General features: G+C 45.3%; 1 protein-coding gene across 1 annotated transcript; it reads left to right on the plus strand.

The window, feature by feature from the left end:
- Positions 1-353: 353 nt before the first annotated feature.
- Commd9 (COMM domain containing 9) lies at positions 354-15,718 on the plus strand. The gene is made up of 6 exons (XM_052183082.1): positions 354-432; positions 9,124-9,249; positions 11,114-11,253; positions 12,947-12,981; positions 13,948-14,051; positions 15,025-15,718. The coding sequence occupies exons 1-6, from the start codon at positions 382-384 to the stop codon at positions 15,163-15,165; spliced, it is 597 nt and encodes a 198-aa protein (XP_052039042.1). The 5' UTR covers positions 354-381; the 3' UTR covers positions 15,166-15,718.
- The last annotated feature ends 214 nt before the right edge of the window (positions 15,719-15,932 follow it).

The raw sequence follows: 15,932 nt of genomic DNA on the forward strand, positions 1-15,932 counted from the left end.
CAAATAGGCACAGCTTCGTTTTAATCCAGATGGTGAATAGGCCGATCATTTCTGGGCATCTAAGATGCCAAGGTGCATGCCAAGTCTGCAGGTGCATTCCGCTGATCAGCCAGCCTACCCAGAAGGGCAAAGGCAAAATCAGTTTCCCTGACCTAGGAAATCCAGCCAGTTTTTCCATGGAAATCATCCTATATCCGAGTTCTCCTGGCATCTTGGTCCTCTGGTCTTTGAATTTAGTCATACAGGAGTGAGACTTCCCTGTTCTCTGCACACGCTAATACTCATACGCCATTTCCTCCAGTCACAGTGAAGAACTACAACTCCCAGCTTGTCTTGCGAGAGGTCACGAGGCACGCCCCGCTGTCACGTGACTCCAGAAAGATGGCGGCCTTGACAGCGGAGCATTTCGTGGCGCTCCAGAGCCTGCTGAAGGTATCTTGAAGGGGTGGGGTCGCGTGCGGCGACAGCCTTAGTGTCTGGGACTTGATGCAAAGCACGAATTGGGAATAAACAGACCCTGGTTTTGAGCACTGTTCCACTCCCACCTCACTCCCCGGGCGCCAGTGCTTCTCCATGTGACCCTGAGAAAAATCGCTCAGCTTTTCTGAGTTTTTAAACAAGAGCAACAAAATTAATACGCCCTGATATTAAGGTGGAAGTAAAAATCAGATAGTCGATGTAAGTGCCCCCAAGAATTAGTGATCATAAGTGGCTTTTCGTATTGGAGCACGGGTGACAGTCACCAGTTCCCCATTTCATCCCAGTCTATGCTCGCTCTATCAGGGAAATCCTCTCCTTCTTAACGGACTGCCGCCCTAGTACTTCTAGGGACGTCATAAAGTTTGAGTTACTCCGTGGAAGGGTGGCTTTGCTTTCCCTCTTAGAACTTACTACTAGTTAACACCGTGGATCTCTTTCTGGTGTCTTCTGAGGAACTTGATTTCTGTTTTTGTTTTCTGTTCTCTCTTCGCCAGTTGAAGATCAGAAATGATCCTCGTGACACTATCATGATCAGCCACACATATACCGCCCTCTCCAGTATACATCTCCCTAGCTGCATTTGCTCAGTCCACGCCTGAACACTTTGACTTCATTGTTCACAAGCGAATGCCAGCAAGAACAACAGCTGGCAGCCAGTATGTGCTGAAGAAGTAGCCATGGAGTGCCTTAGTGTAACAGGGCTGTGACTAGGATCCAAGAGTTCTCATTACCAGTTTTTCCCTCTTCATTGTGGTTGATGTAAACCATTCCTTCTCCATGCCTGCTTGTCTTGGGACATTCCTTGATTGAGTTTTTAAAAATTAGCATAACATAAATACTGAAAAGGCAGTGTGTACACACGCGTGCACATGTGTCTCCCCACACACTCACAGGCACAGGCATGCTTGCAGACGTGGCCAGCTGCTCTAACTCTGCTTTTCACTATACATTTTTAAATGTTGTTGGCTATGTCTAAGACCAATGGCTTAGATTTTTTTTAATTTTTATTTATTTATTTATTTATTTATTTATTTACATGTCAAGTGTTATACCCTTACCCAGTTTTCCCCCCTCCCAGAAACCCCCTATCCCATTTCCGCTCCCCCTGCTTCTATTAGGGTGGTCCTCTACCCACCCACCCACTCCCGGCCCTCAATTCCCCTACACTGGGGCATCTATGGAACCTTCATAGGACCAAGTACCTCTCCTCCCATTGAGGCCTGACAAGGCTGTCCTCTCTGCTATATATGCAGCTGGAGTCATGTGTACTCCTTGGTTGGTGGCTTAGTCCCTGGGAGCTCTGGTGGGTCTGGTTGGTGGTTCTTCCTGTGGAGTTGCAAAACTCTTCAGCACCTTCAGTCCTTTCTCTAACTCCTCCATTGGGGACCCCACGCTCAGTGCAATGGTTGGCTACGAGCATCTAACCCTGATTTGTAAGGCTCTGGCAGGACTCTCAGGAGACAGGTATATCAGGCTCCTGTCACTTGCTTAGATTTTTTGATAGGAATTGTGTTGAACAAATGTGCCAATTAGGGGGAAGTTGCCCTCTCTAGGATATTGAATCTCCCAGAACATAAATGTGATATATTTCCATATTTATCTCATCTTCTCTGAGATCTTTTACCTGCAATATATAGTCATAGCACAGAAGTACCAGGGTTCATCCTTTGACCAATTGCAAATGACACTTTTTAAATTATGTCTACATGTCCATATTACTTAGACAGATAGAGCACAAATTAAGATGGTTCAACTTTTGATTGTTTTCCCTTACAACAATATGAAAATTAAAGCATTGAATCAAAATGATACATCAGATTCAGATCATCTGGCTTGCAGGAAGATGCTGGAGATGACAGGCAGTGATTCCTCAGTGCCCTGTGAGCCAGGCATCATTCAGTGTAAAAAACCAGTGCTGTCCAGGAACCGTCACCAAACCATGGCATTCCATAGGTTAGGTGTATTGTATGTATTTTCTAATTAGGGTATTTTTAAAGTAAATATTTATTTTTATTGTATGTACATTGGTGTTCTGCCTGACTGCATGTCTGTGTGAGAGTGTCAGATCTTGGAGTTACAGACAGTTGAATCTGGGTCCTCTGGAATAGCAGTCAGTGCTCTTACCCACTGAGCCATCTCTCCAGCCCCCCCCCCCCCCCAAATTAGAGTATTTAAAAAAATATTCTCGTTTTTTTGTGGATTTCCCATCATGCACCCCAATCCCACTCATCTCCCCGTTCCCTTGAACCTGCCTTCCACCCTTTGCACCTCCCCCTCAACTGAGAAGAAATATCTTGTTGTGGAGCTGTAGTGTGTTACAGTGTGTCCCACAGTACTCCCTTTGGTCACACTTCTTTGCTTGCAAATGCTAATTAGGGCATTTTAAAGGCAGGATGGAAGTCATCCTGTGCTATGTTAAGGGTGTCTGTGTGCAGAAATAAAGCTGACTTTTGTGTGTTGGTTTTATATCCCCAAACTTGTTAAATTCACTTACACTAGGTTTCGGCAATATTTTGGGGTTTTTTGGTTGTGTGTGTGTGTATGTGTGTGTGTGTGTGTGTGTGTGTGTGTGTGTGCATCCATGCACATATTCCTGTGTGCCTTGGTGCAGGTGTGAAGACCAGAACACAACTCACAGTTGGTTCTCCTTCCACCATGCACGTTCTCGTATGTTCTCGGCATCAAACTCTTATCCTCAGGCTCTGCAGCGCTTGCCATTCTGTTTGTTTAGGTTTTAAAAATCCTAATATTTGATTTTATCAAACATTTTTCTTCCTTTAAGATGTGTGCCTGCCTCCCTTGGTCTGTTAAAATTATCAAAATGAGTTATATAGATTTTCAAATATTTAACCAGATTTAGATCCCTGGAATAAATCCTGTCTGCCCATAGTGTATAATCCCTTTTATATATTCTTTATATATTGCTCATTTCTATATGCTGATATTTTGCTAAGCATTTCTGTGTCAGTTTTTATGTGAGGATGCTGATGTGTAATATCCAAACTGTCTGGTTTGAATATTAAGGTAATTTTATCTATAAAATACATTGGAAACTATTTCTCTCTCTTCTCTAAAGAGATTTATAGAATTGATATTTTTAATCTTGAGATGTTTGTTAGAATTCTTCAGTGAAAAATGCCTTGGTCTAGAGATTTCTTTTTCTGAATTAGCATTGTGGATTCAATTTCCTGAATAGTGACAGCCGTCACATATCTGTTTCATATGAGGGCGCAGTGCTGGTGCTTTTGAGTAATTGGTCCATTTGTGGGAGCGTCGGGTGTGTGCGTAGACTCCCCTTAGCCTTTCGCTGTCTGGCTTGTCACTGCCAGCTCTTTGTTTCACTCGCTTCCCCGTCCTCCTACCAGGGAAGTGTTGCACGGATGTCAATTAGAGTGATGGATGGTGTTGCTGAGTTCTTCCATATCCTGTTTCATATCTGGCTGGTTCTATCGGTTGCGGAAGGAGGGGTTCTGCTGTGCCCGTAGTGTTTGGGAAGTCACCTGCTTCTCCTTACGGTTCTGTCAGTTAGCACTTCGCAGTTTGTGGTCCTCTTGCTGGGTGCATAGTCATTCTGGATGCCTTCTGGGTGGACAGAATCGTGAAGCATTTTATAGTACGGTCCTGATTGGTTCCTTTTTGCAGAGCATGCTTTATCTGGCTTCGGTGAGGCCTTCCTTGGGTTCCCTTGATTAATGTCTGAATAGCATTCTTCCTTCACCCGTCTCCCTGTAGCCTGCCCATGTTCTTGAAAGGAGAGCCTTGTATTTAGCATTTCACATTTTCAGCCACTCCACCAATTTTTTATTTTAATTAGAATATTGAAGTCAGTTAGACTTAATATAAATACTACCATGCTAGGACTTAAATCTGTTTTGTTCTGCTCATTCTTTATTTTATTTTTCTTTTTTACATTTCTCTGGTTTCCCATGGGTTATTTGAACATTTTTGAAAGAACTCTATTTTGGGGACTAGGAAGACGGCTAAATGGGTAAGAGAGTTTGACTCTCTAGCACTCGCTTAAAAAACTATACACAGCCACAGCTACCCAGAACGAGAGCCCTGTAGAGTTCGGAGATGGGAGACCTCTGAGGCTTCTGGCTGCCAACTGAGCTCAGCTTCAGTGAGAGACCTTGTCTCAAGGGAATAAGGAGGAGGGTAATGAAGCAGGACACTAAACACCCTGTGGACACACACTCTCACACTCCTATACACAGTAGCACCCATACACACACACACACACATATATGTACACATACACACATGGACACACATATACATACCTGTACACATACTGTTACATACACACCTGTACACATACCACACATACACATATACACATTCACATGTGTGCACACAGAGACACATATGCACACATACACACATGAACCATACATATACGCACCTGTACACATATTGGCACATACGCACATGGACACATACCACACATACACATATATACACATTCACACGCGTGCACACACAGACACATATGCACACATACACACATGGACACACATATACACACCTGTATACATACTGGCACATATGCACATGGACACATACCACACATACACATATACATGCATTCACACACATGCACACACAGACACATATGCATACATACACACATGGATACACATATATACACCTGTACACATGCTGGAACATACACACCTGTACACATACCACACATACACATATACACACACTCACATGCATGCACACCCAGACACATATGTACACAGACACACACAGACACACATATATACACGTTCATGCACACCTGTACACACACTGGCACATACACACCTGTACACACAGAGACACACATATATACACACATACACATATATACACAGACAGTTCACACATATACATTCATACACAGATACACACACATGTGCACACAGAATTCTATATTATCTGGGGTTCTGATACCCTTATTAATAGAGCCTTTCCAGTACACTGCATGTAAATAGTTTATCACAGTCTATTGGTGTCACATTGTATCTCAGGATGAAGTCTTCTTATCATACATTCTTATTAAATAGCTTTTCTCCATTATACTTACAGCTCCACCAAACAGTATTATAATTTTTAGTTTGTCCTTCAAATGTATTATAAAAGATGTTTGTTTTGTTTTGTTTCGTTTTACATCTTTGCTTGTTCTTTCTTTTTTTGTGGTGTAGGAAAATCTATAAAAGCACTGACGGCCATAGTGAGAAGGTTGCAGAAGACTAAAGAAAGGTCAGGCTCACCATTGGTGCTGATGATGCCAGGGCCAGCTTGTGAGGCTCACATGCCACTCTAACAGTTCTGTGTGTCTCTAGAATGCTGAGGGGAAAGGCCAGGGTTGCCCAGGGCAGTGATTCTGTAGTGGTGACCCGAGGTGGCTTCAGTCAGGTCGCTGTGGCTCCCACACTTCTGCCATTGCTTTTCTGTCAAAAACCCACGTAGTTACCCTCATGGTAGATAGTCTAGCACCTGTCTTGGTTTTCTTTCACTCCTGATAGACATTTTCCTAGCTGGGAGTTCTGGTTGACAGTTCATTCTGCTCTGAGAACTATGCTCTCCTGCCTCTCTTGAGTTCCCACATGAAAGCCATTGTTATTCTGATTGTTTCTTGTAATATGTATAATTGTTTGTCTTTTTTTTAAAGTTTAATTTCTGGTGTATCTTGGTATGAGATTGTTAAATTATATACCCTTAGGGTTCACTTTGGTTCTTTATTTATCATTAAGTCTGTGGCTAAACTTAGAAAGTTTAATAATGTGTTCTATGTTCTTAAATGTTATCTATCATCTGTCTGCCTGTCTACCTGTCTGTCTCTCTGTCTAACTGCTGTTTCCACTTTTATCTTGTTCCCATGACTTCAGAAGTACATTAGATCTTTGGTGGAACCCTGCAGCCTCCACCCTCAGGTGTGTTGATTAGTTTTAGTCCATTTTTTCCTCTGCTCAGACTGGGTAATTTTGTACAACGGTTGTCTTCCATCCATCAGTTCCTCACTGCATTAGTCTTCTGAGTGTTTGGGTTGTGTCTCTGGTGGTTTCCACTTTATTATTATTGCCTTCCATTTTTTGGCAGTCTTTGTATTTGTTTCAGGCATGTTTTTAATTGTTGGAATATTGCAATCATAGCTGCATTAAAATATTGGTCATGTAGCCCGAGTTGACCTGCAGCTTGTAATCTTACTTCCTCAGCCTCCTGTAGCATCGGTCCGTTCTGCCTTTTCATTATTCTTTTTTTTATATTTTTATTTTCTATATTCTTTGTTTACATTCCAAATGATTTCCCCTTTCCCAGATCCTCCCTCCCCATATGTCCCATAAACCTTCTTCTCTCCATCCATTCTTCAATCACCTCTCTCCTTTTTCTCTGTCCTGATACTCCCCTCCAACTCTAGATCAATCCTTTCCAGGATCAGGACCCTCTCCATACTTCTTCATGGGAGTCATTTGTTATGCGATTTGTGCCACTCCGAGTGGATCAAGGACCTCTATGTAAAACCAGACACACTGAAACTAATAGAAAAGAAACTGGGGAAAACCCTTGAGGACATGGGCACGGGGGAAAGTTCCTGAACAGAACACCAATAGCTTATGCTCTAAGATCAAGAATTGACAAATGGGACCTCATAAAATTACAAAGTTTCTGTAAGGCAAAGGACACTGTTAAAAGGACTAAGTGGCAACCAACAAATTGGGAAAGGATATTCACCAACCCTACATCTGATAGAGGGCTAATATCCAATATATACAAAGAATTCACGAAGTCAGACCCCAGGGAACCAAAGAACCCTATTAAAAATGGGGTACAGGTCTAAATAAAGAATTTTCACCTGAAGGAATTCGGATGGCCGAGAGGCACCTTAAGAAGCTCAACATCATTAGTCATTAGGGAAATGCAGATCAAAACAACCCTGAGATTTCACCTCACACCAGTCAGAATGGCTAAGGTCAAAAACTCAGGAGACAGCAGGTGTTAGCAACGATGTGGAGAAAGAGGAACACTCCTCCACTGCTGGTGGGGCTGTAAGATGGTACAACCACTTTGGAAATCAGTCTGACGTGCTCGCTTCGGCAGCACATATACTAAAATTGGAAATCAGTTTGACGGTTCCTCAGAAAACTGGTCATGACACTTCCAGAGGACTCTGCTATACCTCTCCTGGGCATATACCCAAAGGATTCCCCGGCATGCAATAAAGACACATGCTCCATTATGTTCATAGCAGCCTTATTTATAATAGCCAGAAGCTGGAAAGAACCCAGATGTCCCTCAAAGGAGGAATGGATACAGAAAATGTGGTATATTTACACAATGGAATACTACTCAGCAATTAGAAACAATGAATTCACAAAAATTTTAGGCAAATGGTTTGATCTGGAAAATATCATCCTAAGTGAGGTAACCCAATCACAAAAGAATATACATGGAATGCAGTCTCTGATAAGTGGATATTAATTAGCCCAGAAGTTCTGAATACCCTTTTCATTATTCTTAAGGCCTTCCTGGCTCCTGGTCACACGGTGATTTCTCTTAGAACCTGGTCATGTCCCTGTTACACTCCGAGACTGTGTATAGTGTGTAAATCTTGTCAGAGTTGACTTTTCCCAGCACTGCAAAGATAGAGAGTAGGGTGCCTTGTCAACTTGACAAAAGCACAAATTAAATAGTCACCTAGAAAGACTGAGCCCCAACTGAGAAAATGCCTCTGTCCAGTTGGCCTGTAGGCAAGACTGAAGGACATTTTCTTGATTAGTGACTGATGTGGGAGGGCCCAGCCCACTGAGAGTAGTGGCACCCCTGGGCAGGTGGCCTTGAAGTTGTATAAGAGCAGAAAGCGGGCTGAGCAAGTCATGATGAGCAAACCAGTAAGGCTGCTCCTCCTGGCCTGTGCTTTAGTCTCTTCCTCCAGGTTCCGGCCTTGGCCTCCCCGTGACTGTGGACTGTCACCTGTAGGCCAATTACCCTTTCCCTCCCCAAGTTGGTTTTAGTCAGTATTTTATCACAACAAGAGAAAACAGGGTGCTACCTCATTGATTCCATTGGAAATGGAAGTCCAGATTCCTACAGAGTAGTGTGGCTTGTTACAGGCCAGTAGGAATGAAGATCCCAGCTCCCCCCTCATCCTTCCTGGATACCACGCTAGCAGAGTCGTTTGGGACGCCATGCACTAGCAGCACAGGGCTTGCTGCTCACAGGAGGCTTCCTCTCAGCTGTTGCTGGTCCTGGTCTTGGGTGCTCATAGTTTCTTATATGAAGTTATTTTTGGATGAAGTAGGGTAGCTATTGTCTAAAGGTTTTCTGTCTTGGGAAGTTGCCCCTTTAGGGCAAGGTCTGGGATCAGTGAGGCACCCAAGGGCCTCAGCACCCACGTCATTCCCTGGGCCTTTCCCTAGCACGTCTGGCTTCTCCTCCCCACCTCCCGTGCAAGGTGAAGTTTGTTTTCCCTAAGTGCCCAGGGACATTAGTTGATCTCAACAGGAAGAATATAGAAAGGCACATTCATCTTCCCAGAAGCAGGAGTATCCTGTGAGCTGTTAGCATTAAGAAACTCTCAAAATGTCATAAAATAACCAACACAAATGTTTGCAGACTATAATTCTGCGTATTTACCATCTGTAAATTAACTCCTAGGCCTCCTCAAAAGATGTCGTCAGACAACTGTGCCAAGAAAGCTTCTCCAGTTCAGCCCTTGACTCAAAAGAACTCCTGGATAATACATGTTCCAGCTTGTCTGTGACCCAGGAGGAGGCAGAGCAGGTAAGTGTGGTGAGAACAGCCCCGGCCACAGCCCCCACCACTTAGTAACCTTTCTCTTGACTTCCCAGTCAGATGAACAGCCAAAGACCTTTTCTCCTTACATGTCAGTTGACACTGTAGCAAACTTCAGAGTTTTAAAAATATTAATGAACTCTAAGGCCTTTGTCTTTGAGCCTTTCTTTATGACATATAAGCCCCCTTATGAGAAATAACCAGAGTTCCAGGCCACGTTCATTTCAGACTTATTGTCTATGCAGTGTGTAAAAAACCCGACCTTTTGTGATTTTTGTGCACAGCATGTGACTTGCAGGTGCTGATGAGCTGTCAGCTGGACAGCTGAGGACAGACCTTGTGGGGATATCTTTATGCTGAGGCACCGAGGTCCGAGTGGCATTAGAGAGTACTGCTAACCCCACTGCTGGGCTCAGCCAGGCTCCCCCAGGGACACTGTGTTCCCTACACCCCCTCTCTTCCCTCGGCCCCTGCATGCCTTCTGCTCAGCTCATATGATTTTCATCAGGCAGCTGAGAGGAGGCCAGAGTGTCTCAAGATAAGTTATACAGCAGTGATGGTTTGTCCATCCAGGGTGCATATGCTTGGCTAGGTATCTTCATCCTAACAGTGCTGTTACTGGCATTATTTTTCTTTAATCTAGAGCTTTCTTCATGGAAATCAACTATAGAAAAGTAAAAGGCAAAAGTAAGATTCTAGACTTAGTTTGGATACCCTTAAAATAAATGTTGAAGCCAGGACTTGGGTACAGCTGGGCGATTCTAGAAAAGCAAAGGAAGGGGCGGGGGGACTATAGAGACTGGACAAGCCCTGTCCCGAGCATGCTGATGATGTAGCCACTGCTGAGCATTAGCTCCACCCATGGTGGGCTTCTCTTCTCCTCCCCTCTAGGGTGTGTCCATTCTTAGTCAGACAACCTCCATGCTCTCACATAAAGCTGTAGAGCGGAGGAAAGCTCACCTCCAGAGAGCTGTCTGGGGTTCAGCTAAACATCCTTAAAGTCATTAGTGAACTCTAAGCTACAATCTACTGCAGATCTACAAGGACATGGGGTGGTTTGCTGGGAGTATAGCTCCCTGATAAGAGTGCTGGCCGCTGTGCAGAAGCCCTGGGTTTGATGTGCAGTTCCTGCAAGGATATAAGGTGGGAACACATAGCGAGGCAGGGTCGGTCCAAGACTCCTCCTTCACAGAGAGAGTCACACCACTGGGCAGGAACTGTTTTTCTTTGATCTTCCAGGTGACAGCTTAAGGATAAGGACATGAGATGCCTTCCACCTTAGATCGATGCCCACTCTCCAGGGGAACCAGAATCTCCTCTAACAACTCAATAAGCACAGGTTCAGATTCTTATAAGGGGGGCAGGTTCAGATTCTTATAAGGGGGGCACAGCCTCACTAAGGGAAGAGCGCCCTAGTGTTTACATAGTCCTCTTAGTCCAGAGGCATTGGGCCAATGCTGGGTTGCCTAGTAACCTCGCTGGCTTTCCACTTCTTTCAGGTTACCAGGGAAACAGCATCACAAAGTTAAGTGGAGGTCAGATTTTTCCACAGAAGGCAAAAAGATATATTATCCCTTTGCCCACAACTAACAAGTTTCTGACAAGCTGATGGCTTCCTATGTCAGTCGACTACCTCTGTCTTCTAAAAGGACCAGTGAACTAGCAGAGTCATACAGAGTGTCAGATTGTGCTATGGGGGCCCCCACACTGCAGTTAACTCATAAATGTGACTGTCCCCAGGGAGAGTGTCCAGAGCTCTACCCCTGCCCCTCCACGTGTACCCTCCTGTCCCCCCGTGTGTACCCTCCTGCCCCCACCCTTCAGCTGCAGTGCTACCCTCTCTGTCCTGCAGCTGCTCCAGGCTCTGCACCACTTCACTAGGCTGGTGGCCTTCCGTGATCTGTCCTCTGCTGAGGCAATTCTGGCTCTTTTTCCGGAAAATTTCCACCAAAACCTCAAAAACCTGCTGACGAAAATCATCCTGGAGCACATGTAAGTGTGTATTTTTGAGAGTCCCCTTCAAACTTTCATATTTCTTATTATTACTATTCTAGAAATGTAAGTTTTGTGGTTGAAAGTGAATGCTGTAATATGATAAATGATGAGAGAAAGTTAGACCCTGTAGCCCCACACCCAGAGGTTAGCTGCATCTGCTCTTTAGTGGAAAGCTGTCCGTCCCTTTGCTTATGGCTGTTATTTGAGGAGGAGTCTCATGTAGCTGAGACAGGCCTTGAACTCACTTTTTGCCCAGGGATAACATTGAACTTGTGGTCCTTCTGCCTCCACGTCCCAAGTGCTGGGATTGCAGGCATGAGCTCCCACTCTGGCCTGAAGGTCAGATCTCAGCTGTTTCTCTGCATATATATATGGAGACGCTGATCTCTTGGTTTTGTTTTTAACAGGCAGGACCTTGCCATTTTAGAGCTTACTTACTTTCAGCAAACAGTATTAATATTGATGACACTTCAGTAATGACCCAAGGGTTATTTTTAATAGTTAAATGTAAAGTATATTCTAGTCCATGGAGGAATTCGGTGTCATTTTTCAAATCCCTTAAGGTTAGCTATTTAAGATATTGGCAGTTTCTCGCAAAAACAATTTGTTATAGAAACTTTGTTATGTATGCAGTTATTCACTTCCTGGCTTAAAGGTCATGTGCATCCTGTGACATACTGGGCTCGGCCTTATATTGTCAAGCTGTCTCCAGAACATTGTTCAACTTGGCTTGTTGTTGTTGTTGTTGTTATTTTTTTGGTGGTTGTTTGTTCGTGTGTGATGGGGCCTCCCAGTGTAGCCGAGGTTAGCCTGTCATGCCTGTGCTGTGCTTACTGGCATGCACCACGAGCCTGGCCTCGAAGCAGGCTTGGCAGTTTCCTTGCTTTCCCCAGTTCTGTGAATGGGAGACGGTTTCTCATTTTAGCTTTTAGGTTTTTGATGTTAGAAATGTTGACTGTCTTTTTCCTGTGTTTCGTGGTCATTCTCATTTCTCTTGTGAATTGTCTGTATCTTCTAAGCTGGGAAGATGCTCTTCAACCTGAATCTTAAGCAGAAGTGATTGTTGTCTAGCTGACAGCTTGGAGGACCCAGCAGCAGAAACTGGTGATAATTATTCACCAAGGGCTCTCACACGCGACCACACTTTATTCTGACTGCTTGGCACCTCACCCTGATGCTGTGTGCTGTGGCGTGTATGGTGTGTTTTACATAAGATGTGGCTGGCACTCATGGTGTGTGCTCAGGGAAGGGAGAGTAAACTCACCTTTTCTGTTTTGTCTCTGGGACCAGTAGCACAAGAAGATTGTGACACATTAAGTTTTCTATTTTTCTTTAATGTTTTATTACATTTATTTATTTGGAGGGCTGTGGGGCATGCTGTAGTGACATGGAGGTCAAAGGGCAGCCTGCAGGACTTAGCTCTCTTTTTTGACTGTATAGGTCCCACGGATTGAGCTTGGGTCCTGTCTTAGGGCCACAGCCCTTTTATACCAGTTTATGTTTGTCTGTGGATTTTTTCCTAAGCTATGAAAACTAGCAGGATGTGGGCCTTGCCATCACTGATCTCTACAAAACAATGAAAACTGCCTTTGAAGGGAGGGGCTTCTGAGGGCCTTCTTGGTAAGAGGCCATAAGCTGGGGACCCTCATTGTTCCCCATTGTTTCTTCCCAATTTTTCTTTCTTAAACAGATTGACTTGGAGAACTGAAGCCCAAGCAAACCAGAGTGAGTCCTGAGGCCCCTGCCTGCCTCTCCCCTGCCCTGCTCCTCAGTGCCAGCTCTGAGTCCCCCCAACCCCAGCCAAGAACTTAACTGCAGAGCAGAGAACTATTCTAATCCCAAACCCCACTCTGTGTTGTGCTTTTTAAGTTTCACATTATTATTATCCTACCACCACCACTACTATTATTATTAATGTTATGATAGAAGTGGGTTGCTAAAGAATACAGAAACACCCAAGTAGAAAGTGAAGTACTTAAAGTATATGTTACTTAAGACAAAAAAAAGAGGGAACAGAGCGGGCTAATAGGAAGGGGAGGAGGAGAGAGAAGTGGGTATCAGGTGGGATATGCTCAATGTATATGCACACGACAGTGACCTTAGAACACACCACCTACTGTGTACACTGAATACTGGCAGTGAGAAGTACACGCGTGTTCTGTTTGTGAAGAGGAAAGATGGCTGGGTAAGAGTGTGCCAGGTGACTGTCCTTGTGCTCACTTTGAGCAGTCACAGAACTGGAGCCCTGTGTCAGCGCAGACTCATCCTGCCCTTCCAGCAACCCTGCAGTCCCAGCTTCTGGGTGAGGAAGCAGGCTCCAGGGTTAGACACATGAAGGTCTTGCTTCTAGCAAACAAAGTCCCTAGTGCCATTGCTGAAGTCACCCTTCCTCTTCAACTCAGGCCGTTGTGGCTGCATCTCTACCGTGTGTCATGTGTCATTCTGTCCTAACACCTGGAGTGTGAGCGTCTGGAGATGCACCCACTGGGAGTTGGTGCTAAGAACAGGTGGCACCAAGCCATGTGTAAGGCACACAACTTGTAGGTCTTAGGGCCTCTGTGTCTCTTTCTGAGACTTGCCTGTAGTCAGACATATTGTGTGTATTCATTCCTTACAGACACCTGTCATCGAAGAAAAGCTTGGGAGAGACAGGTAGTATCTAACCTCTGACCAAAGCTGTTCCCTCCACAGTCTCTCTGCCTCGCCTGGTGGACCTGGACTGGAGAGTGGATATCAAAACCTCCTCTGACAACATCAGCCGCATGGCTGTCCCCACCTGCCTGCTCCAGATGAAGGTATGCCAGTGTCAAACTCCTCAGGAGACAAGAGGGAGTGATAGTGAGTTGGCCTTCCCTCACCCCCAGTCATCTAAACCCAGCAAAGTAAAGATAATGATAACCCCTCCCAAATGTGGTGCTCATTCACAGTTATACCTGTAGGAGAATCTTGACTCAAGATGGTCATAATAAAATAGTTGCTAAAAGCAGAACTTTTAGGAGGATAAATGCAGAGGTATTATTTTTAGATGATGTGCTGATGTCTGAAGGTGTCCAGCTTTGCCAGCAGGATTACCCATGAAGATTCAGACAGCCCTCCCCTCCCTCAGGTAGACAGCCTCTAACTTCCTGTCCAGGAGACTTGGGCGGTCCCAAGCTGCTGCCGCACAGCCGAAGCCACTGTCGGCAGCTGAGTGGCCAGCACTTCCGTAGTCACATGCCCTGTCTCATTATCTTCACCTTCTTGTTCTTTTCTGAACTTCATAAGGGCCCACGGCCATTTTACTGGATTTGGGGAGTTAAAATTAGAAGGATGCAATGCTATAGCCACTTCCCCAGGCACCCAGAAACTCAACATTTGTCGAAAATGAAGAAGTGTCTTTAACAGATCCCTTCCAAAATATAGTAACATTTCATTTCCTCTTTTAAGACCAAATAGCTATATCTGGAACTTTGTTTCAGGCATGCCACAGAGCCCACTTGTCCAAGTGGCTCTGTGAACAGGTGTGAACAGGTAGTGTTTTCTCACTTGAGTACCGAGACCCAGTATCGGAGAGGTCAGTGAGCCTTGCTCACCGTAGCATGTAGAGGGAAAGCAACCCAGGCCTTTGGAGCATCTCCTACAACCCGCTGCTAAAGAAGGAAAGGCCAGGATTCTCTGCTGCACTCAAGCGACTTCTCTTAGGAGCCCATGCAACTGAGTAGGAACGATTCACTCCCAGGAAGAAACAGGCAGGCAGCTTTGACTTCCTGGGCCATGTTGTTCTTGCAGATCCTGGAGGATCCTAGTCTGTGTGGAGAGAAACCCTCCATCTCGGCTGTGACCATGGAGCTGAGCAAAGAAACGCTGGACACCATGTTGGACGGTCTGGGTCGCATTCGGGACCAACTTTCTGCCGTAGCTAATAAATAAGGCAGCCAGCTATTGGCCTGCGAAGGTGTGTCTGTCAGCACAGCGCTGGCAGTGGGCAGACAGTGGGATGGAGGGGCTGCTGCTACTCAGAAGGCACAGTGGAGGATCGGAAGCCCAGGCCCATTGCTCCTCTCTTCTCTTCCTCCTTTTGTTTTTTCTGAAGATGAGCAGAAGCCTCCATCTCTGTGAACACCCTGTGTGGAGCTAAGCTACGGCCAGCTGCAGCAGTGCGAGGGAACATGTTCTTTATCAGCCCCCTGTGCTGTGCGTGCTGCTGTGGAGAACTCAGGCAGGTGCTGTGGTGCTCACCTAAGGAGTTTGCCTCCAGCATTAGCGCAGGCGAGCTCACTTCCAGCCCTAGAATACATGGAGGGAATTAGGGGTGATGGCAGCTGTGCCCGCTTCCCTTCAGAGAAGGCAGCAGACAGACGACAGCATGGTCCCTCAGACCCTTCTCGGAGCTTGCAGCGCTGCTGGACCACAGCTCCAATTCAGAAGAAAGCGGAGAGCCTTGGAAATAAATGCACATGAATAAATAACAGTGATGGTCCTGGTTGTGGCTCTTTACTTGAGTTTCTGTCGTCCGCCCTCTCTACCTCTCATTTGGGTAAATGACCTCAACACCTTAATTCCAAGTGGAGCTCACGCCTGCATGGTAAGAGGCGATACAAGGTCCATGGGCCCCACAACGCTCTGCTGATGTCTATGATGTGAAACAAAAACCAGAGCTAACTGTCAGTGGAGGCTCCCCTGAGAGATTAGCCACA

This window comes from Apodemus sylvaticus, chromosome 5 (genome assembly GCF_947179515.1).
Source record: "Apodemus sylvaticus chromosome 5, mApoSyl1.1, whole genome shotgun sequence".
NCBI lineage: Eukaryota > Metazoa > Chordata > Mammalia > Rodentia > Muridae > Apodemus > Apodemus sylvaticus.

Bases quoted from the DNA above. Each gene is read 5' to 3' on its own strand.
- Commd9 (XM_052183082.1), top strand. From the start codon at position 382: ATGGCGGCCTTGACAGCGGAGCATTTCGTGGCGCTCCAGAGCCTGCTG. The intron at 11,254-12,946 runs GTAAGTGTGTAT...TTTCTTAAACAG, and splicing joins AAAATCATCCTGGAGCACAT to ATTGACTTGGAGAACTGAAG. The intron at 12,982-13,947 runs GTGAGTCCTGAG...TTCCCTCCACAG, and splicing joins TGAAGCCCAAGCAAACCAGA to TCTCTCTGCCTCGCCTGGTG.